This window comes from Schistocerca nitens, chromosome 2 (genome assembly GCF_023898315.1).
Source record: "Schistocerca nitens isolate TAMUIC-IGC-003100 chromosome 2, iqSchNite1.1, whole genome shotgun sequence".
NCBI classification, from domain to species: domain Eukaryota; kingdom Metazoa; phylum Arthropoda; class Insecta; order Orthoptera; family Acrididae; genus Schistocerca; species Schistocerca nitens.
Genome location: NC_064615.1, coordinates 777,337,146 through 777,359,447, shown reverse-complemented (window position 1 = coordinate 777,359,447; position 22,302 = coordinate 777,337,146). Strand labels below are relative to the sequence as shown.

At 40.4% G+C, this 22,302-nt stretch overlaps 1 protein-coding gene across 2 annotated transcripts in view; it reads left to right on the top strand.

The window, feature by feature from the left end:
* The window catches only part of LOC126237023 (serine/threonine-protein kinase mTOR), a 281,416-nt gene that overhangs the window by 55,136 nt on the left and 203,978 nt on the right, over positions 1–22,302 (top strand). For both annotated transcript variants that reach the window (XM_049946767.1, XM_049946766.1), the window contains exons 7-9: positions 1,010–1,263; positions 14,222–14,390; positions 21,930–22,140. In XM_049946767.1, coding sequence (XP_049802724.1) covers positions 1,010–1,263; positions 14,222–14,390; positions 21,930–22,140 — 634 coding nt within the window. The remainder of the gene's footprint in view (positions 1–1,009; positions 1,264–14,221; positions 14,391–21,929; positions 22,141–22,302) is intronic.

Genomic DNA, 22,302 nt, shown 5'->3' with positions numbered 1-22,302 from the left:
GCCTTTTGCAGGCAAGCACTCTGCTGACTGAGTTACCCAAACACGATTAACAACCTGTCCTCACAGCTTTACTTCTGCCAGTACCTCATCTCCTACCTTCCAAACATTCAAGCCTTGACTCGGCACACAGTTTAATCTGCCAGGAAGTTTCATATCAGTGCATAACTCCACTGCAGAGTGAAAATTTCATTCTGAAAACATCCCCCAGGCTGCAGTTAAACCATGTCTCCACAGTATCCTTTCTTGCAGGAGAACTAGTCTTGCAAGTTTCACAGGAGAGCTTCTTTGTGAGACTTGGAAGGTAGGATACACGAGGTACTTGTGGAAGTAAAGCTGTGAGGATGGGTCGTGAGTTGTGCTTGTGTAGCTCAGTCGGTAGAGCACTTGCCTGTGAAAGACAAAGGTCTCGAGTTTGAGTCTTGTTCCAGTTCACAGTTTTAGTGTGCCAAGGAGCTTCATATCAGCATACACTCCACTGCAGACAGAAAATTTCATTCAGGTGTATCATTGCCTCATCATATTTCTGAAAGACTTATTGGAGATATCAACTGTTGTGTGATAAATCTCTCTCTCTCTCTCTCTCTCTCTCTCTCTCTCTCTTTCTCTCTCTCTCTCTGTGTGTGTGTGTGTGTGTGTGTGTAAAACAAATTGATAGCATGATGTGAAAAGAAATAAAAGAGACAGTAGTTTTTACAGCATGCAGAATAACTGTAAGACACTGGTGTTGCAGGTGTGATTTAACTGTAGACTTTGAATTCACCTCATAAGTTTAGCAGAATTTTCTTTTGGTGCTTTCTTAGTAGATCATATCTAGGCAACATGATGAAATTTATCTTCAGTCGTGATTTATGTCAACACTGTGCAGTATACTTTTGAAGTTACATTTCGGCTGACATTGATTTCTTTCAGGTTATAGATATAAACTGTGTTGTCTCCATCAGTATGAAGCAAATATGTAGTGTGTATGAGTTACTCTTAGTATACGAATTGTACTTTATCTGTTATACAGGAGACAATGACCATGTTGCTGTGGTTAAGGTCACCAAAAATGCAGCATAGTCCTCTTGTGGTGTCTTTACCAAGTAACAACCATACAAGCCTGTATGAAAGTGCAGCATGTCGGCAGCTGATGACAGAAAACTTTGATACAATTTGTAATGCAGTTTTGTCACAACGCATAATTCGAAATCCACATATCCAGCACACACTTCTTGCAGTCCTGCCCCGCCTGTCTGCTTTCAACAGGAAGAAGTTTGTCCAAGCGTAAGTAGCATCTGTTAAAAGCCATGCAGACAGCTGTCTTACCTTGTAGGAAGGCCTACTTTTTATTTCAGTTTTCATTATTCCAACCAAATCAGTGAATTAAAATTTGAGTTGAGATGTACAATATTGTATGCTTTAATGATTTTGTTATTTTCTTCTGATACTCGACTCTCTTAAGTTGTTATGTCGATAGTGCGTAATATTAAGATGAATAAATGAAATTATATACATTTGTTTGTTAGAGTATATAAGCACCTTCGTATTACTTATATAGACATGGTGATTACATGGAAGTTGCATTTTCAAAATGCTGTAAAAATGAACTCATCAGAATGATGTCAAACTTGAACATAATGTTATTGAAGAAGTGGGAAACATTATTAAAATAGAAAATAATGTAACAAATATTTCAACTGCTGTGAACAGCAGAATATGCAAAATAGGATACACAGCTGTTCCTCAGTTTGTGTCTGAAAAGCTCGACATGACTGTCTCAATGGAGGAATGTGTGCTGCTGGTAAAGCTCTTTTACAAGAACTGGGAATGTGTGCCAGTAGCTTTGTAAAAGTTCCAGACACTGAAGGGTATGAAAAAAGGTGTTGGTCTGACGTTTGTCACTGGTCTGTAGAAAATAATTACAAACTTCAAAAAGACATTTTTTAATTTATTTTTCTATTTAAATGTGTAGCGCAGCAGAGGATAGAAAACAATTAACCTGGTGTCAGTTGAAGTGTGGCCACAGTATTACAGGAGGAATCGAACAGTGGTGTGCAAACATGCAGCGCACAGGGATTGCCCAAACTTTGGAAAAGCCTGTCAGCACATTACATAAAATCCTACAAAACATCCTGCATTGCTGTCCACACAAAATTACCCATGTTCAGGAGTAGCTTCATGATGTCCTGCTAGTAATAATTCCTTGCTCATGTGTAAGTGGGCAATGAATGCCCAAGGAACATTTTGTGGGGAAATGAATCCATTTCTGTCTCCAAGGACATGCCAGTACACCAAATTGAGGAATATGGCAATGGAAAATCTGCCTGCACATCAACCAGTACCACTCTATTCTGCAAAGGTAACTGGGTGGTGCAGCTTGATGACACCATTTATTGTAGGGCCATAATTTTCTCAGGACATGGGTCCTGAGATCATGTTACATGTCCTGTCACGGGCAAACACTATGAAAGTCTTTTGCACCCCAATGACATTACAACCCTTCAACAGCCTGGACGCATGTGTACGCTCATTTTTATCCAAGGTGGCTCTCAGAACCTCATCTTAATCTGTTGTTAATTGTCCTGATGCCAAAAATCGCACAAAAAGCAACAATGACACCAGTTTTTAACTGTCCTCAGACCACTCACAGTGGAGTCATCTGAAAGATGCTGTGTTCATTGCCCTGTTTCCAAATTTAGCTGAATTGAAGGCAAGCTTTGCACAAAGTGTTCTGTACGTGATCCCTGAGACGCTCCAATCTGTCATAGAACATACTGTTTCTTGATTTGAGCTTGGAGCAGGATTTCAACTTGTGGCAGAAAATGATGGACAGCATACTGAATACGTCTTGTGCCAGACTCATGACAGTTAAAAACCAATTCAACTGTTGGCTTCTATGTGGTTTCTTGGACAATTAAAAACTGATTTAATTATTGCTTTTTATGCAGTTTTAGCCCTAAGGACAGTCGAAAACTGATGTCATTGTTGCTTTTTGTGTGATTTTTGGTGTCAGGACAATTAAAAACATATTCTTCCCATCTGATGCGGTAGTACTTGTACTTACCTAACAGTGCCACTACTGTTGAATGCTAGACTTTCGCGGTCTTGCGCATTTGTACAGTATGGTTGGTTTAAAGTGCAACTCCCATCATAGTAGTCATACTGTGATTAATCTGTCATTTGTAGCTGAACCCTTTTACATTATGATGCTTACAGCACCACCTAGCATGAAAATTTTCGTTAAATTTCCCCTTCTTCAATAATATTCCATTCAAACTTGACATTGTTCTGAACAGCAGTTCTTTTTGTGCAGTGTTTTGAAACTGAACTTTGTTATAATCACTGTGTATATTAAAGAGAATCTCTGTATTTATAGTTGTTGTTGTTGTGGTCTTCAGTCCTGAGACTGGTTTGATGCAGCTCTCCATGCTACTCTATCCTGTGCAAGTTTCTTCATCTCCCAGTACCTACTGCAACCTACATCCTTCTGAATCTGCTTAGTGTATGCATCTCTTGGTCTCCCCCTACGATTTTTACCCTCCACGCTGCCCTCCAATACTAAATTGGTGATCCCTTGATGCCTCAAAATATGTCCTACCAACCGATCCCTTCTTCTGGTCAAGTTCTGCCACAAACTCCTCTTCTCCCCAATCCGATTCAGTACCTCCTCATTAGTTATGTGATCTACCCATCTAATCTTCAGCATTCTTCTGTAGCACCACATTTCGAAAGCTTCTATTCTCTTCTTGTCCAAACTATTTATCGTCCATGTTTCACTTCCATACATGGCTACACTCCATACAAATACTTTCAGAAAAGACTTCCTGACACTTAAATCTATACTCGATGTTAACAAATTTCTCTTCTTCAGAAACGCTTTCCTTGCCATTGCCAGTCTACATTTTATATCCTCTCTACTTCGACCATCATCGGTTATTTTGCTCCCCAAATAGCAAAACTCCTTTACTACTTTAAGGTCTCATTTCCTAATCTAATACCCTCAACATCACCCGACTTACTTCGACTACATTCCATTATCCTCGTTTTGCTTTTGTTGATGTTCATCTTATATCCTCCCTTCAAGACACCATCCATTCCGTTCAACTGCTCTTCCAAGTCCTTTGCTGTCTCTGACAGAATTACAATGTCATCGGCGAACCTCAAAGTTTTTATTTCTTCTCCATGGATTTTAATACCTACTCCGAATTTTTCTTTTGTTTCCTTCACTGCTTGCTCAATGTACAGATTGAATAACGTCGGGGAGAGGCTACAACCCTGTCTTACTCCCTTCCCAACCACTGCTTCCCTTTCGTGTCCCTCGACTCTTATAACTGCCATCTGGTTTCTGTACAAATTGTAAATAGCCTTTCGCTCCCTGTATTTTACCCCTGCCACCTTTAGAATTTGAAAGAGAGTATTCCAGTCAACATTGTCAAAAGCTTTCTCTAAGTCTACAAATGCTAGAAACGTAGGTTTGCCTTTCCTTAATCTTTCTTCTAAGATAAGTCGTAAGGTCAGTATTGCCTCACGTGTTCCAGTATTTCTACGGAATCCAAACTGATCTTCCCCGAGGTCGGCTTCTACCAGTTTTTCCATTCGTCTGTAAAGAATTCATGTTAGTATTTTGCAGCTGTGGCTTATTAAACTGATTGTTCGGTAATTCTCACATCTGTCAACACCTGCTTTCTTTGGGATTGGAATTATTATATTCTTCTTGAAGTCTGAGGGTATTTCGCCTGTTTCATACATCTTGCTCACCAGATGGTAGAGTTTTGTCAGGACTGGCTCTCCCAAGGCCGTCAGTAGTTCCAATGGAATGTTGTCTACTCCGGGGGCCTTGTTTCGACTCAGGTCTTTCAGTGCTCTGTCAAACTCTTCACGCAGTATAGTATCTCCCATTTGATCTGCATCTACATCCTCTTCTATTTCCAAAATATTGTCCTCAAGTACATCGCCCTTGTATAGACCCTCTATATACTCCTTCCACCTTTCTGCTTTCCCTTCTTTGCTTAGAACTGGGTTTCCATCTGAGCTCTTGATGTTCATAGAAGTGGTTCTCTTATCTCCAAAGGTCTCTTTAATTTTCCTGTAGGCAGTATCTATCTTACCCCTAGTGAGATAAGCCTCTACATCCTTACATTTGTCCTCTAGCCATCCCTGCTTAGCCATTTTGCACTTCCTGTCAATCTCATTTTTGAGACGTTTGTATTCCTTTTTGCCTGCTTCATTTACTGCATTTTTATATTTTCTCCTTTCATCAATTAAACTCAATATTTCTTCTGTTACCCAAGGATTTCTACTAGCCCTCGTCTTTTTACCTACTTGATCCTCTGCTGCCTTCACTACTTCATCCCTCAAAGCTACCCATTCTTCTTCTACTGTATTTCTTTCCCCCATTCCTGTCAATTGTTCCCTTATGCTCTCCTTGAAACTCTGTACAACCTCTGGTTCTTTCAGTTTATCCAGGTCCCATCTCCTTAAATTCCCACCTTTTTGCAGTTTCTTCAGTTTTAATCTACAGGTCATAACCAATAGATTGTGGTCAGAGTCCACATCTGCCCCTGGAAATGTCTTACAATTTAAAACCTGGTTCCTAAATCTCTGTCTTACCATTATATAATCTATCTGATACCTTTTAGTATCTCCAGGGTTCTTCCATGTATACAACCTTCTATCATGATTCTTAAACCAAGTGTTAGCTATGATTAAGTTGTGCTCTGTGCAAAATTCTACCAGGCGCCTTCCTCTTTCATTTCTTAGCCCCAATCCATATTCACCTACTACGTTTCCTTCTCTCCCTTTTCCTACACTCGAATTCCAGTCACCCATGACTATTAAATTTTCGTCTCCCTTCACTATCTGAATAATTTCTTTTATTTCATCATACATTTCTTCAATTTCTTCGTCATCTGCAGAGCTAGTTGGCATATAAACTTGTACTACTGTAGTAGGTGTGGGCTTCGTATCTATCTTGGCCACAATAATGCGTTCACTAAGCTGTTTGTAGTAGCTTACCCGCGTTGCTATTTTCCTATTCATTATTAAACCTACTCCTGCATTACCCCTATTTGACTTTGTGTTTATAACCCTGTAGTCACCTGACCAGAAGTCTTGTTCCTCCCGCCACCGAACTTCACTAATTCCCACTATATCTAACTTTAACCTATCCATTTCCCTTTTCAAATTTTCTAACCTACCTGCCCGATTAAGGGACCTGACATTCCACGCTCCGATCCGTAGAACGCCAGTTTTCTTTCTCCTGATAACGACATCCTCTTGAGTAGTCCCCGCCCGGAGATCCGAATGGGGGACTATTTTACCTCCGGAATATTTTACCCAAGAGGACGCCATCATCATTTAATCATACAGTAAAGCTGCATGCCCTCGGGAAAAATTACGGCCGTAGTTTCCCCTTGCTTTCAGCCGTTCGCAGTACCAGCACAGCAAGGCCGTTTTGGTTATTGTTACAAGGCCAGATCAGTCAATCATCCAGACTGTTGCCCTTGCAACTACTGAAAAGGCTGCTGCCCCTCTTCAGGAACCACACGTTTGTCTGGCCTCTCAACAGATACCCCTCCGTTGTGGTTGTACCTACGGTACGGCTATCTGTATCGCTGAGGCACGCAAGCCTCCCCACCAACGGCAAGGTCCATGGTTCATGTATGTTATATTAAACTGAGTGTTTGATTTTTGTGTGAATCTCTGTGTTTAGAAATAGATTGGAAGTTGGGACAATATAAAATGTTAAAACAGGCAGGTAAAAAGGGTCTCTAAATAGCAAAAATATGCTACAAAAATCTTATGCTGTGCTTGTTTATTTACTAGAGTGCATGTTAAGATAATCACAAAAACTGCATATTCATGTTAATATCAAGTTATATTGTGTTTTTAAATTAAATTTAAAGTTTTGAATCAAATTGTAATTATACTTAAAAAAAAAAAAGAAGAACGTGTTTCTTGAAAGAATATACATTACAGTTCTGTAGGGGCTAATCAGATGTACATGACAGCCAAATGCTTTTTTATATTTTCTGGAGTCATGTTGATTCTCATGTCAGGTAATACATTTTTCATCTGGGGAAAAAAAAAATAAAAAAGAAAGAGCTCTCAACATCTACATAGGTAACTGGAGCAAACTTAAAACACTAAACTATTGCAAGACACATTTTTACTGCAACAGGACTGTCACATTGTAGAATTTTTGATACGTTTCTGACAATAGAAATTCCAGGTTGGAATATCAACACTGTAGGAAAAGATAGACTGCTACTTAATATAAAGATGGTGCATTAAGTTGCAGACAGGTACAATTAAAAGGCACTTACACATAAGCTTTCAGCCACAGCCTTTGCAAGAAAAATACACACACTGTACATTCACTTAAACAAGAACACCTCACATACTCGTGACTGCTAGCTCTGGTAGCTCTGGCCTGAATGCCTCTGGTCCGAGTTGATAGAGTTGGTGGTTATGTGTGCATTAGGTGTGCTCACTTATGTAAATGAATAGTGTGTGTCTGTCTTTCTGCGGCCAAAAGCTTGTGTGTAAGTGTCTTTTAATTACACCTGCCTGCAACTTAACATGTCATCTTTGCAGTAAGGAGCAATCTATTTTTTCCACTTTGTTGATGTGGTTCTAACTTTGTCAAGATCAGGATTTTTTTAAAACACTGCTTTACACTTTTCCATAACTAAAGAAACTCATTTCCCTGGCAAATCCTTGAATCTTTGCACTGCATCAGTCAACATTTTCACTGACTGCATCAAAGGCTGCCCTATTTCTTGAAGCTGGATAATCAGTTGTGTCAGGAAACCAGATTCTGCTGCAGTGAAAGTTAAACAATTTCTTACTTTTGAAGATTTGAGAAATTTCTTTGCTTCTGCAGTTGAAGATGCTTCATCCCCTGGAGCAATGACCACCTTAGTTCATCATCATCATCTTCTTCTTCTTCTTCTTCTTCTTCTTCTTCTTGTTGCTGTTCTTCTTCTTATGGCATTAGAACCCTGCATGAGTCTTGGCCTCTTCAATGAGTTTTCTTCATTCTGCCATCTCCAGTGCACTTCTGCATGGTCCTCTAACTCTGAGAGAGTTTATATATTGTTCCACGTTGTCTGTCTACAGCTTTCATGACTTTTCTCTCTGTTTTCTTTGATCTCAGAAGATTTGGTCAAAGCCATGGATGAAAAGATTCATGAATACCAGCGATCACAATTTCAACTTTAGCATTGGAATTTCCAGATGTGAGTTGAACAACTTTGCACAAAACTGTCTCTGCAAAGTTGCAGTTTTGAAAATGGTGCGCATGTTGGTTTCCCAGGCGGCATACTGGGAAACACAAAACGGAAACAATGACTTGTTCTTGTGATTTTTTGGACCAATATCATAAGAAGGTTATCATCACTGGGGATAAAAGGTGGTGTTTCTCACTTGACCCCTGAATCTAAAAACATCAGTCTGTAATGGTATCACATGACATCACCAGTCAAAGTCAAGACCAGACAGACAAACTCATCACACAAGTTTATGTCTTGTGACAGCCAGAGCGAGAGCACCAGCAGCAGCGAGTACTGTTTGTATAAAGCGTTTATTTTGCATTTTTTTTACGACCTTCCACTAAGGAAGGGATTCTATTTGTGTTTATCTGCTCTGCATAGTAACTAACAGTTCTTGATAAAACTTTACGTAGTTTTCGTGTTAGATTTCTTAGTGTTTTCTTGATCGTTTAGAACAGAAAGCGCCCTAAAACCGTCTTTTGTTTGTTTCGCGGCCGTTAGCCACTAGTCACTTGAATCAGCAGTTGTCTTGTGACAGCCAGAGCGAGAGCACCAGCAGCAGCGAGTACTGTTTGTATAAAGCGTTTTTGTACTTATTTGCTGCGCTTAGCTTCTAAATAGTTTTTCTGGGAAAACCTAGCGTAGTTTTCGCGTCTCGTATTTCAGTGAGTGTTTCTTGATTATCAGAGTAGCTCATCAGAAGATTATCTTGGGAATTTGTCACCGTATAGAGTAGGGTAAACATAGTCATGTGTAGGGACTGTGGTTGTTGTGAGCGGACGCAAGGAGAATTGGCCACTCTTCGGGGGCAGGTGGAGGCTTTGTCTGTTAGGCTCATCGAGCTCGAGGCGCAGGCGTCGGCTCGTAGTGGCGTTGGGGCAACTGTGGTGAGACCTATGCCTACTTCGGTGGCCTTGGAATCACATGGAACCCCTGATGTCGCTGCGTCTTCCGGCAGTGAGCATCTTACCGGTCAGCCATCACTCCAGGGTGAATGGCGGACAGTGGTGGGCTCGCGCGTGCCTGGCCGAAAGGCGAAGGTGGGATCTGGCCGCGTGGCAGCTGCCTTACCCCTTTCCAACAGGTACGGGGTGCTTCCTAGTGGTGATGACATCGTTTCCGAGCCACCACAGGATGCCTCGCCTGTTGGGCCAGTGGCCGATTCTCCGGCAAGGTCCCGACAGTCACAGAGGGCGGGCCTATTAGTTATAGGGAGCTCCAACGTTAGGCGGGTTATGGAGCCCCTCAGGAAAATAGCGGGTAGGTCGGGGAAGAATGCCAGTGTGCACTCGGTGTGCTTGCCGGGGGGTCTCGTCCGTAATGTGGAGGAGGCCCTTCCGGCAGCTATTGAACGCACTGGGTGTGACCGGCTGCAGATAGTAGCACATGTCGGAACGAATGACGCCTGCCGCTTGGGTTCTGAGGCCATCCTTGGTTCCTTCCGGCGGCTGGCTGATTTGGTGAAGACAACCAGCATCGCACGCGGAGTGCAAGCTGAGCTTAATATCTGCAGCATAGTGCCCAGAGTCGATCGCGGTCCTCTGGTTTGGAGTCGTGTGGAGGGTCTAAACCAGAGGCTCAGATGACTCTGCGACTATAATGGTTGCAAATTCATCGACCTCCGTTATTGGGTGGAGAACTGTAGGGCCCCCCTAGACAGGTCAGGCGTGCACTACACACCGGAAGCAGCTACTAGGGTAGCAGAGTACGTGTGGCGTGCACACGGGGGTTTTTTAGGTTAGAGGGACCCCCCCCCTTGGGCGAAACGATAAAATACCTGACGGCTTACCAGAGAGAACATTATCATCGTTGATAAAGAACGTCCGTCCTCAGAGACCAAAAACAGGAAAAGTTAACGTAATATTGGTAAACTGCAGGAGTATCCAGGGCAAGGTTCCTGAATTAGTATCTCTTATTGAAGGAAATAGTGCGCATATAGTATTAGGAACGGAAAGTTGGTTAAAACCGGAAGTGAACAGTAACGAAATCCTAGACACAGAATGGAATATATACCGCAAGGATAGGATAAACGCCAATGGTGGAGGAGTATTTATAGCAGTAAAGAATTCAATAATATCCAGTGAAGTTATTAGCGAATGCGAATGTGAAATAATCTGGGTTAAGTTAAGTATCAAAGGTGGGTCAGATATGATAGTTGGATGCTTCTATAGACCACCTGCATCAGCAACCGTAGTAGTTGAGCGCCTCAGAGAGAACCTGCAGAACGTCGTGAAGAAGTTTCGTGATCATACTATTGTAATAGGGGGAGACTTCAATCTACCAGGTATAGAATGGGATAGTCACACAATCAGAACTGGAGCCAGGGACAGAGACTCTTGTGACATTATCCTGACTGCCTTGTCCGAGAATTACTTCGAGCAGATAGTTAGAGAACCAACTCGTGAAGCTAACGTTTTAGACCTCATAGCAACAAATAGACCGGAACTTTTCGACTCCGTGAATGTAGAAGAGGGTATCAGTGATCATAAGTCAGTGGTTGCATCAATGACTACAAGTGTAATAAGAAATGCCAAGAAAGGAAGGAAAATATATTTGCTTAACAAGAGTGATAGGGCACAAATCGCAGAATATCTGAGTGACCACCATCAAACGTTCATTTCTGAGGAAGAGGATGTGGAACAAAAATGGAAAAAATTCAGAAACATCGTCCAGTACGCCTTAGATAAGTTCGTACCGACTAAGGTCCAAAGCGAGGGGAAAGATCCACCGTGGTATAACAATCATGTACGAAAGGTACTACGGAAACAAAGAAAGCTTCATCATAGGTTTAAGAGTAGTCGAATCATAGCTGATAAGGAAAAGCTGAACGAAGCGAAAAAGAGCGTAAAGAGAGCAATGAGAGAAGCATTCAACGAATTCGAACATAAAACATTGGCAAACAATCTAAACAAGAACCCTAAAAAGTTTTGGTCATATGTAAAATCGGTAAGCGGATCTAAATCCCCTATTGAGTCACTCGTTGACCACGATGGCACCGAAACAGAGGACGACCGAAGAAAGGCAGAAATACTGAATTCAGTGTTCCGAAACTGTTTCACTGCGGAAAATCGTAACACGGTCCCTGACTTTAGCCGTCGCACAGACGCCAAAATGGAAAATATTGAAATAAACGATATCGGAATTGAAAAACAACTGCTATCACTTAGTAGCGGAAAAGCATCCGGACCAGACGAGATACCCTTAAGATTCTACAGTGATTATGCTAAAGAACTTGCCCCCTTTCTATCAGCAATTTATCGTAGATCTCTGGAAGAGCGTAAAGTACCTAGCGACTGGAAGAAAGCGCAGGTCGTTCCCATTTTCAAGAAGGGTCATAAATCAGATGCGAATAATTATAGGCCTATTTCGCTTACGTCAATCTGTTGTAGAATAATGGAACATGTTTTGTGTTCTCGTATTATGACGTTCTTAGATAATACAAATCTCCTTCATCATAACCAACATGGATTCCGCAAACAGAGATCATGTGAAACTCAGCTCGCCCTATTTGCCCAAGAAATTCACAGTGCCGTAGACACTGGCGAGCAGATTGATGCCATATTCCTGGACTTCAGGAAGGCATTTGATACGGTTCCGCACTTACGTTTAGTGAAAAAAATACGAGCTTACGGAATATTGGACCAGGTTTGTGATTGGATTCAGGATTTCCTAGAAGAAAGAACACAACATGTCATTCTTAACGGTTCAAAATCTGCAGATGTAGAGGTAATTTCGGGAGTACCGCAAGGAAGCGTGATAGGACCTTTATTGTTTACAATATACATAAATGACTTAGTTGACAACATCGGTAGCTCCGTGAGGCTATTTGCAGATGACACGGTTGTCTACAAGAAAGTAGCAACATCAGAAGACTCGTACGTACTCCAGGAAGACCTGCAGAGGATTAATGAATGGTGCGACAGCTGGCAGCTTTCCCTAAACGTAGATAAATGTAATATAATGCGCATACATAGGGGCAGAAATCCATTCCAGTACGATTATGCCATAGGTGGTAAATCATTGGAAGCGGTAACGACCGTAAAATACTTAGGAGTTACTATCCGGAGCGATCTGAAGTGGAATGATCACATAAAACAAATAGTGGGAAAAGCAGGCGCCAGGTTGAGATTCATAGGAAGAATTCTAAGAAAATGTGACTCATCGACGAAAGAAGTAGCTTACAAAACGCTTGTTCGTCCGATTCTTGAGTATTGCTCATCAGTATGGGACCCTTACCAGGTTGGATTAATAGAAGAGATAGACATGATCCAGCGAAAAGCAGTGCGATTCGTCATGGGGACATTTAGTCAGCGCGAGAGCGTTACGGAGATGCTGAACAAGCTCCAGTGGCGGACACTTCAAGAAAGGCGTTACGCAATACGGAGAGGTTTATTATCGAAATTACGAGAGAGCACATTCCGGGAAGAGATGGGCAACATATTACTACCGCCCACATATATCTCGCGTAATGATCACAACGAAAAGATCCGAGAAATTAGAGCAAATACGGAGACTTACAAGCAGTCGTTCTTCCCACGCACAATTCGTGAATGGAACAGGGAAGGGGGGATCAGATAGTGGTACAATAAGTACCCTCCGCCACACACCGTAAGGTGGCTCGCGGAGTATAGATGTAGATGTAGATGTAGATGTAGATGTCAACCATGTTTTGGGATAGATATGGAGTCTCGTTAGTTGTCTTTATGCACCAATGGACTACAATAAATACAACCGCTTAGTGCATTACCCTGACTAAACTTCGATGTACAATGTAGAATAAACAATGTGGTCTTCTGATGTCTGGAATTTTGTCGCTGTTTGACAATGCCAGATCCCATTCTACTGTTGACATCCAAAGTCTGATCAGATCTTTTGGATGGGAACGAACTATCCATGCACCGTATAGTCCAAAGCGCTTTTTGGTAGTTCTGCTACCTAAAGGAGTTCCTCAGTGGCAAGCGCTTCGCAACAGATTATGAGTTGAAAGAAGCAATTAAAGATTGGTTATCCTCAAAGGTAACAGGCATCCATGGCTTAGAGATACAAAAGTTTATGACATATGTTTTAACAAATGTAGAAACTATGTATTAAGATAGAGGAACATGTAAGAAATTAAATAAAAACAGATTTTTTGAAAAACCTGTGATAGTTTATGTTATATAAGAAATCAGACCTTACTTTCTGAATAACCCTCATAATTTGTCCCGGTGCTCTTTTGAAAGATGCTGGAATTATGTTGCACTCTTGGCATAGAAATGTTACTGTGTGTTCATACATGTAAGTTCTAAGTGTTACGGCATGGTCCTTAGCAGCTTCAGTACTTCCATTTATGTAACAAATGAACTGGTGAAAAGGCAGCTGTGTTCATATTAAAGAAAGGTTATAAACTGCCCTCCAGTCTTCTTATAGTCAGTTTCTATGTTTCACCAGTTCTTTACATCCCCCCCCCCCCCCCCCACCCTCCCATACCCGTCTACACACACACACACACACACACACACACACACACACTCCTCATCTGTTATGTCCATTTTGTGTGAGCACTTAAAATGTCTTCTGATGCCTGATAGAACTTGAATTGTAAAGAGTATTTGCTGCCTCTCATATTTTTATAGTTTGAGCTTTTTGTGCCGTATGTCTCTGCCATTTTTTCCATTTGGTTTCCTCTGATGTGCTGTTCCTTCAGCTCATCGTTCATGAAAACTCTGAAGGTATTGTTAGGGGATTTGTGTTGCTATTGGTATTACTCTTTCAGTTGCATATTGGATTTTTCCTCATTAGTATTTTCATTTTCTAATTGCCAGCAGATTTCAATTTATTACATAAATTTTCTATGTGACAGATCTGTCCTGATTAGAATGTTGATATATTTGCTCACTCCTTAGATATGATAGAAAATTTTGTAGTCCACAGCTACACATTTAGACAGAATTCAGCATCAGTTATAGCTTTATGTTTTCTGTTTTCAGGCATTTGAACAAAACAATGTTGTTTCTGCTTGGAAGTCTTCGAACTCGTGAGAAAGACCGTAGTGCTGCCTTTACAACAGTTGGACTAATTGCAGTGGCTGTTCAGGAAGATATACAGAGTTACCTGCCAAAAATAATGGATGTTATTCGTGCTTCTCTACCATCAAAGGTAAATTTAGACACCAGTGTGTATAATTATTCAAGCTTTTTCCATTTACGTCGTATAATTTTTTGTGGAGAGATGTGATTTTGCTGGTACTATAAAATTGGAAGCAGAGATACATCAATGCCATCTCTCTTGCACACAACAAGATAGACATCACAGATAGAGTAAATGGGGATATTTTCTTCAGTGAAGATGATATACTACTTGGAATTAAAGCTTTACTTTTCAGTCTCCTGACTTTACTGTAGTTGTGGGATAGAAGTTTTAAGGAGAAAGGGGTTGGGAAGAATCAATTAAAAATTAGAGCAATGGGAAAGATAAGCAGTGGGTTCCTATAATAACAGGCGTAGGTGAATATAAATTTTGGAAATAGAACTGATCTGTTACAAAGTGGTCGTGCTCATGGAAAGTACAGTTACGTATTGCATGATACATGACATACAAGGACTTATGTGGCAAGCAAATTATCTTACTTTGTTGCTGAAGTGGCTGTTGTTTGTCTCTGTTGACTGTGTTTTCACACAAGACCAGGATTCAAGTCTCAAGGAAATTATATTTCCATGTTGGGGAAATGGCTGTTAGTCTTCTCTGCTGATTGTCTTTTTACAAAACGTATTCATTTTAATAAATCACCATCATCCTGCATATGATAGGTGCTAAATTAGAGGAAAGGTTTCTGTAAGTTTTGAAAAATATTTGGTTAACATAATGTAGAAATTGGGCATATTGCCATTTCAAAACTACAGTCAGGTTGGAGCACGTCATCCAGCGAGACAATCACAATGCCACATTGGTAGCACCACAACTCATGACACTGCTCCTTCTCCTGGAGAGATAGTGATCCACTGTTGTAGAAGTTTTTGTTGGAGCTCACTACAGTGCCCTAGATCTACATCTTGTCAGCCACCCTCTGTATGGCACCACTGGCAGGTCTTTGCATTCTGGTTATGTTTCCACAACCTCTTCACAGTAATGAGCATTGAAGGTAGCCCTTCCTGTCGAAGCTTCAAAATTGCTGACAGAATCTTCAGCTTTCTTGAGTCTTCCATCATCTCTCTGCACATGAGTAGGGATTCATGCAGAGAGAAGGGATGACATCTCTGCACTTTTGTATTCCTGACGAACTGTAATAATCCTTGACTTAATATGTCATGTCCGAAAAGTTTCAAAGGATACAGTATGGCTTCAATTAATGCTTTAGTAACTTTTCAGATAGTACCATTTTTCACATAAACAGAAAAATCCATACCAAGCCTCCTGGGCTGTATCTCTCTGTCTGGTGCTTGGCATTACAGCACACTCGGTCTTCCTCCTGGGCGTCAGAGCATATCTGCCAATGTCTTATTAAAGTGTTCTGTGAGGATATTTGTCTATGAGTGTCAGGTATTTGTCATCCTGTGGGTGATGTCATGACCCACCTTTTATCCTAGTCTCAACCAGCAAACTTTAACACAATCAGAAATCATCCCATAAGGTGCTCAGTGCTTCAGAATGATGTCTTCTACAAGGAATTTTACAATTTCTGGAGCTCCAGCAGTTGGCACAGCTTTGTTGCCAGCATAACAGGTGAAATATTGCGGTGTGTCATCCATCGATTCAGGTTCGGTGACTTCAGGGACATCCTCGAGAGCGGACGGTGGAATAGTGATGTTTCAGGCAAGGTTTTACCAGATGTCCCTGAGGTAATTGCAGCACATGCCTCCATTGTTGGCATCCTTATAGTGGCTCTCATAGTATCTAGTATCCCAGTAGTGATATGGGCAGTGATGCCTGCATCAGATTCTGTCTAGAGTCTTCACCAATCCCTGGTGACCAGATGTTGGAGCATCATGGAAATGCTTCAGGGTAGCTGACCATAGCTGTGATGGTATGATGAACACCAATTAGTGCCCTGTTGGATCATAGTTCCTGATGTATAAAGTTCCATTTACTTGTTGTAATTCTCCCTTGTTCAGTGTTCAGCAGCTGAGATTTCATCTATTCTACTGATTTCCACCAAAAGATTCCATGAAAGGCTGTCTGCGTCCTTGTGTTTCTGTCTGCTTTTGTGTATGATTGTGATGTTGTCCTCCTTAAGTGTCATTGCCTATCTTGCCAATATACCCGATGGCTTGTTCGGGCTATTCAGCCAGCATACAGAATGGAGGCCTGTCAACAATAGTGAATGGTTTGCGAAGTAAATACAGCCAGAATTTGTTGATGGCTTAAACACCTGCAAGGAACTCTTTCTTGGTTTTAGAGTAGTTCATTTCGAACTTGGAGAGTACTCTTGGAAGCATAAGTTAACAATTGTCCAAGTCTGCAAAATAGGTATTAGTTGCTTCAGTCACCTCCTCATTTGAATAAAATCTTTGTCCCGCCAGCCATTTCTTCAAATTGGGGAACAAATAGTAGTCTGGAGAATAGGGGGGCTGTGAAACGAGTTGAAATCCTATTTCCATTAGTTTTGTGACCACAACTGCTGAGGTGTGTGCTGGCGCATTGTCATAATGGGAAAGGATTTTTTTGCGGTCCAATCGCCGGTTTTCTCTTGCAGCTCGGTTTTCAATCAGTCCAATAATGATGAATAATATGCACCTGTAATAGATTTACCCTTTTCCAGATAGTCGATCAGGATTATCCCTTGCAAATCCCAGAAGACAATCGCCATAACCTTTCCAGCTGAAGGACTGGTCTTCGCCTTTTTTGGTGCAGATTCTCCCTTGGTAACCCATTGTTTAGATTGTTGTTCGGCCTCAGGAGTATAGTAATGTATCCATGTTTCATCCACAGTGATGAAATGACGCTTAAAGTCCTGCAGATTCTTCCTGAACAGGTGCAAACCATCCCTGCAACACTTCACATGATTCCGTTTTTGGTCAAGCGTGAGCAATCGCGGAACCCATCTTGCGGATAGCTTTCTCATGTCCAAATGTTTGTGCAAAATATTATATACCCGTTCATCCGAGATGCCCACAGCACTACCAATCTCACGAACCTTAACTCTTCTGTCATCCATCACCATATCATGGATTTTATCAATGATTTCTGGAGTTGTAACCTCCACAGGGCGTCCAGAACGTTAAGAATCACTTGTGCCCATATGGCCCCTCCGAAAATTTTGAAACAACTTATAAACTGTTCTAATCAAAGATGCAGAATCACTGTAATGTTCATCAAGCTTCTCTTTAGTCTCCTGAAGTGTTTTGTGTTTCATAAAGTAATTGTTAATCACCACACAAAATTCTTTTCCATCCATTTTTTGACAATCACTCGACTTCCTTGATTCACACGAATGCCAAACACAAAGAAATAAACCAATATGGCTTCAACTTTGTGTGCGTTCTTTCCAAAGATGCTACTAACTAAACATAATCTCGATACGTGCCGGTGGTGCCATCTCTCGGACTTTGCATGGACTTTTCAAATGCCCCTCTTATTTATTTGGTGACAAAGTGGCACTTTTTTGGATTCAGGTTAAGGCCAACAATCTGAACACACTTCAACACAGTTGTCAGGGGGCTTAGATATTCTTCAAATGTCTTCAAAAAATGACAGTGCCAACCAGATAAAAAAGACGCATTGTCCATTTAAGGTGTTGAAGCAGATTGTCCATCATATATTCAAATGTGGCTGGAGTGTTACACAGTCAAAACAGCATAACGTAAACACATGCAAGACATCAGGCTATGAAGGCAGTCTTTTCCTGGTCAGCCTCATCAAGCTCAGTTTGATGGTAGATTGTCTGCAAGTCCGTTGTTGAGAAGTACTTTGCTCCTTTCAACCAGTCTAGGGCGTCATCAATGTCCTACGTGGATAGACATCTTTTGTTTTGATTTTTTAGCCAATGCAGAAATATCATGTGCCGTCTTTCTGCTTCACAAGGATCACAGGAAAGGAGAGGACCAAGGACTCTAAAGGTTCAGTGATGTCCTCCTGCAGCATCTTCTTCACTTCGTGCCAGATTATTTGTCATTCAGCTGGCAACACACTATATTGGTGCTGACTAATTGGTGGGTGATCCCTAGTGTTGATATGGTGTTTTGCCATGGACTGCTTGGTCTGTCTTTTCTGTGCTTTGGGTTTGAAAATACCTGAAAATTGATGCAGTATGACTATAAGTTGCCGACGTTGTTCCTTGGTCAGGCCAGACCTTGTTGGCTGTTCAATAGTAGCTTCCTCCCCTGTGTTACGTACAGTGGTAGGATGACACTAAGCTGCCCTTCCAGGACTAGTTCAGCTGTTCCTCCTATGCACATACCTTTAGGGTTGAATTGTGGCTGCTCGTGCTTATGATCATCACTGGTGTGTAGGTTTCTTTTGTCAACCCAAGTAGCTTTTTGCAATCGACAAAAGCTTCACAATTTAACTGATTGGTGACTAGAACTTGTCTCTGTGATGATGGTGAATTATTATAATCTTCAGCAGCAAACATTTGCATCGAGTAATCTTCGTTGTGTGTGCTTGTCACAATAGCGTCTTCGGCCTGGAGCTCTCATCTTCTTGTGATGCCTACAAGAAATCCCATCTGAGATTACAATCTGTTAAAATGACAAATTCAAAGTGATGTGTCCTGTCATTGATAGTGATTCTTGCTATTCATGTTTCTGTTGGCGGGACGTATTTGTCATATTTGGCACAATTTTTGTCATATCAAGGAACATAGTCTTCTTTATCTGATGATGATAAGCATCTGACTTTATAGAAAAAGAAGCTCCTGAGATGACTAACATGTGGATTGATTGTCCATCGATGATGACATCACTGAGATTTCTTGATATCTTGGTGACTGTCACCCACGGAGGATTTTCATCTGTGGCAGCCTCACCTCTATAGTTGGTCTCCTTGCTTAATTTTCCTAAATTTGGTGGCTGAACAAGCAGCTGGTAACTCCATTTGGCAGTGGGAAATGGCTTGGGTTGTTGGGGAACAACTTCATCCAGGGTTCAGCGATGGGCTTCACCTCACAGGTCAACTATAATTCAATTTTGTCATATGATGACATGGTTGGAGACCATGGCTGTTATTTGAAGACAAATATTATTGGTGTTGAGACAGCAACCAGCCACAAATTTATTTTCAGTTTCATTATTCAAAGGGTACTGTTATCAGTTTTGAATCGTCATGATTCATCTTCAGATGGTTCATGCTTTCATTACAATGGTTTTTTTTTTCAGAGATTAATTGTCCTAAAATATAAATAATACATAATTATACACACGCCAAATAGATGGTTGTGTTATAGATTTTCATTGGATGTGAGTTACGTGAAATGTCGGTTTGGAGTGTTTGTTTTCATTACATTCATACAACAGATGTGAATACATTTCCACTGCATTCTTATCGTTGCACACGTAAATTTTTCTCGCTGAACACTTTAGGTTTGTCACAGAAAAGATTTCTAGCAAACACCACATGTTTTGATACAATACAAAGTTTGAAATGCAACTCATAGCATGCCAGTCAGTGAAACTAAGCACTATGCTACACTGCTAGCATCACAACTAGTGGCAATGTTGGTGAAGTGAGTCGAGGTCTTACTGGTTGTTGAACAAGTCAGACAGAAAGGTTAGCCAAAGCACTTGTTTGAAATCTGCTTCCTATTCTCGTATGAACAGCCATGGTAAGTGAGAATTGTATTCTTGTAGATGTCTTGCCATTCTAGAAACTGAACAATACAGAATATAAATTCTTCACTGTCACTCTTCTTTCAGCCTTTTGTCATACAAAGATGTGGAGATATATGTTGTACTTGACATAAAAGATGAAAATATTCACTTGCATCCCCTGACTGTAGTATTTCTAGGAAGTGACTAGTTTTCAGCACAAAAATGTACATTTTACATCAGTTCTTGCTGCTAGATTACTTTCATAACTAGTTTTCAGCACAAATATGTGCATTTTACATCAGGTTTTGCTGCTAGATTCATTTCAGAAGTGAAACAAATATCAGCTTTCATTGCACACAGGCAAAATATATTCCTACTGTCAAATTTACTTCCTCAGCCATGAGGCATATGTCATACTGATGTCTTATGTGATTTGGATATGGATATCTTTTTACCGTAGAAAATTTTGCAGTTTTTTAATGCACCTGTTCCCTGATTCATTGAATCTCTCATTATATATCTGATGCATTAAATTTGATTACATAGATTCAGTTTCAAAATAAATTCTAAGACTTGTCTTTCATTAGTGACTAGATACTTACAGGTTCAGCAGACGTTATTTTATGGCTTCATTTCACTATTTTTTCTTCTTTATATTTTTAATTGTCATTTGAAGTGGTCGGAGTTTCCAATTTTGTGCTGTACATAAGACAGGATCTTGTTTCTTACCTTTTTATCAGCGTAAAAAAACTTCTCTCTGAACTGTCAATAAGGAATCAATGTCTTTATGAATATTATTTTTGTGTCTTGTATAGTGATTGCGCAAGCCACAGTGTAGCTGAAACTGATTTGAAGGGTTTCTGTTGTTATCAAGAAAAACAATTAATGAGTTAATGTCAATGTAAGTATTCCAAGATTCTTAAAGAGAGCTGTGCTAATGTGTTTTTAACAGTTTTGCACAATGCTTTTACTCCTTGCATTTGCTAAGTTAACACATATTTTGACTTTAGGTATACTGCACAAGAAAACAATCCCAAAAACAGCAGAAGCAAAGGAAAAATAACAACATTTTTTCTCTTTAGGTTAACACAATGAGAGATGCTTCGAAATGCAAAACATGCTGGACTGAACTACTTAATTAAATTATATATGTACTGACTCTTTTTAACTCCTTATCCCTTCTGACCACCAAAGAATTTTGTAAATAGTGTTTTCCTTAAAATATGAGTGTTAAGGAATACTTCTGGTAAAAGGTAATCATTCTAAGCCATTTTTGACTGTTTGAAATGGCATGATATGAGTCTTTGTGAGATTCAGATTTTATCTGTTTACTGTGTACCAGTTCAATCTGAGCTGTATCTGGTAAGACTGAGTTTCTGGCATTTCATTATTATGCTTGGTTGAGGTATTGGTCTCCAAGGACAGACACAGCTAATGATTATCTCCTTATTTTAGGTTATCAAATGCAAATGATGATCTGTAAGAAAGATTCATTTGCATGACAGGCTCAAGGTGGTTGAGTGAGATTCTAGTATTGATTGTTTTGGTGTTTCCATTGTTTAACTGGTCACCTGTATGTCCCAAATTAACCTCGAGATTTGTCTTTTTGGCTGATATAAATTGCTTTTAATTCTGTATCAGCCACTGCAGTTGTGTTAGCTGTATGCTATATGCTTGTCCAATTATATCTAGTTTACATGTCAGATTAAAAATAAAAACTCTTTTAAAAAATGAAAACTTTGTTCTGATATGGGACATAAATGTGAACAAAATACACACACAGCTTTATGTGTATTAGACTATTAGGAGAGAGAATATGGAACGGGTTTATGAACTCCTGAAATAATTGCATAATGTATTCTTCTTAATAATTTGCCACTTGTTAATTTTTCTCCATTAAGTACAATGTGTTCTTCAGACTTTTTTGTAAGGTAGTGTGCTTGCTTGCTTCCAGGATACACCAAGTAAAAAGCGAGCAGCCACCTTGGAACCAGCAGTATTTGTGTGTATCACTCTCCTGGGACATGCAGTTGGGTTGATGATACGACAGGATGTGAAAGATCTTCTGGAACCAATGTTGGCCACAGGTCTCAGCCCAGCATTGACAATGGCTCTGAGAGAGCTTGCAGCAAATATACCACAATTGAAAAGGGATATTTCAGAAGGCAAGTCTTTGTACATCACAATCTCTATTTACAATATTACGAAAAGGATAGATTGCTACTTACCGTATAGCTGAGATGTTGAGTCACATATAGGCAGAACAAAAAGACTGTCAGACAAATTAGCTTTTGGCCAAAAACACCTTCCTCCGTGACCATGCTCTC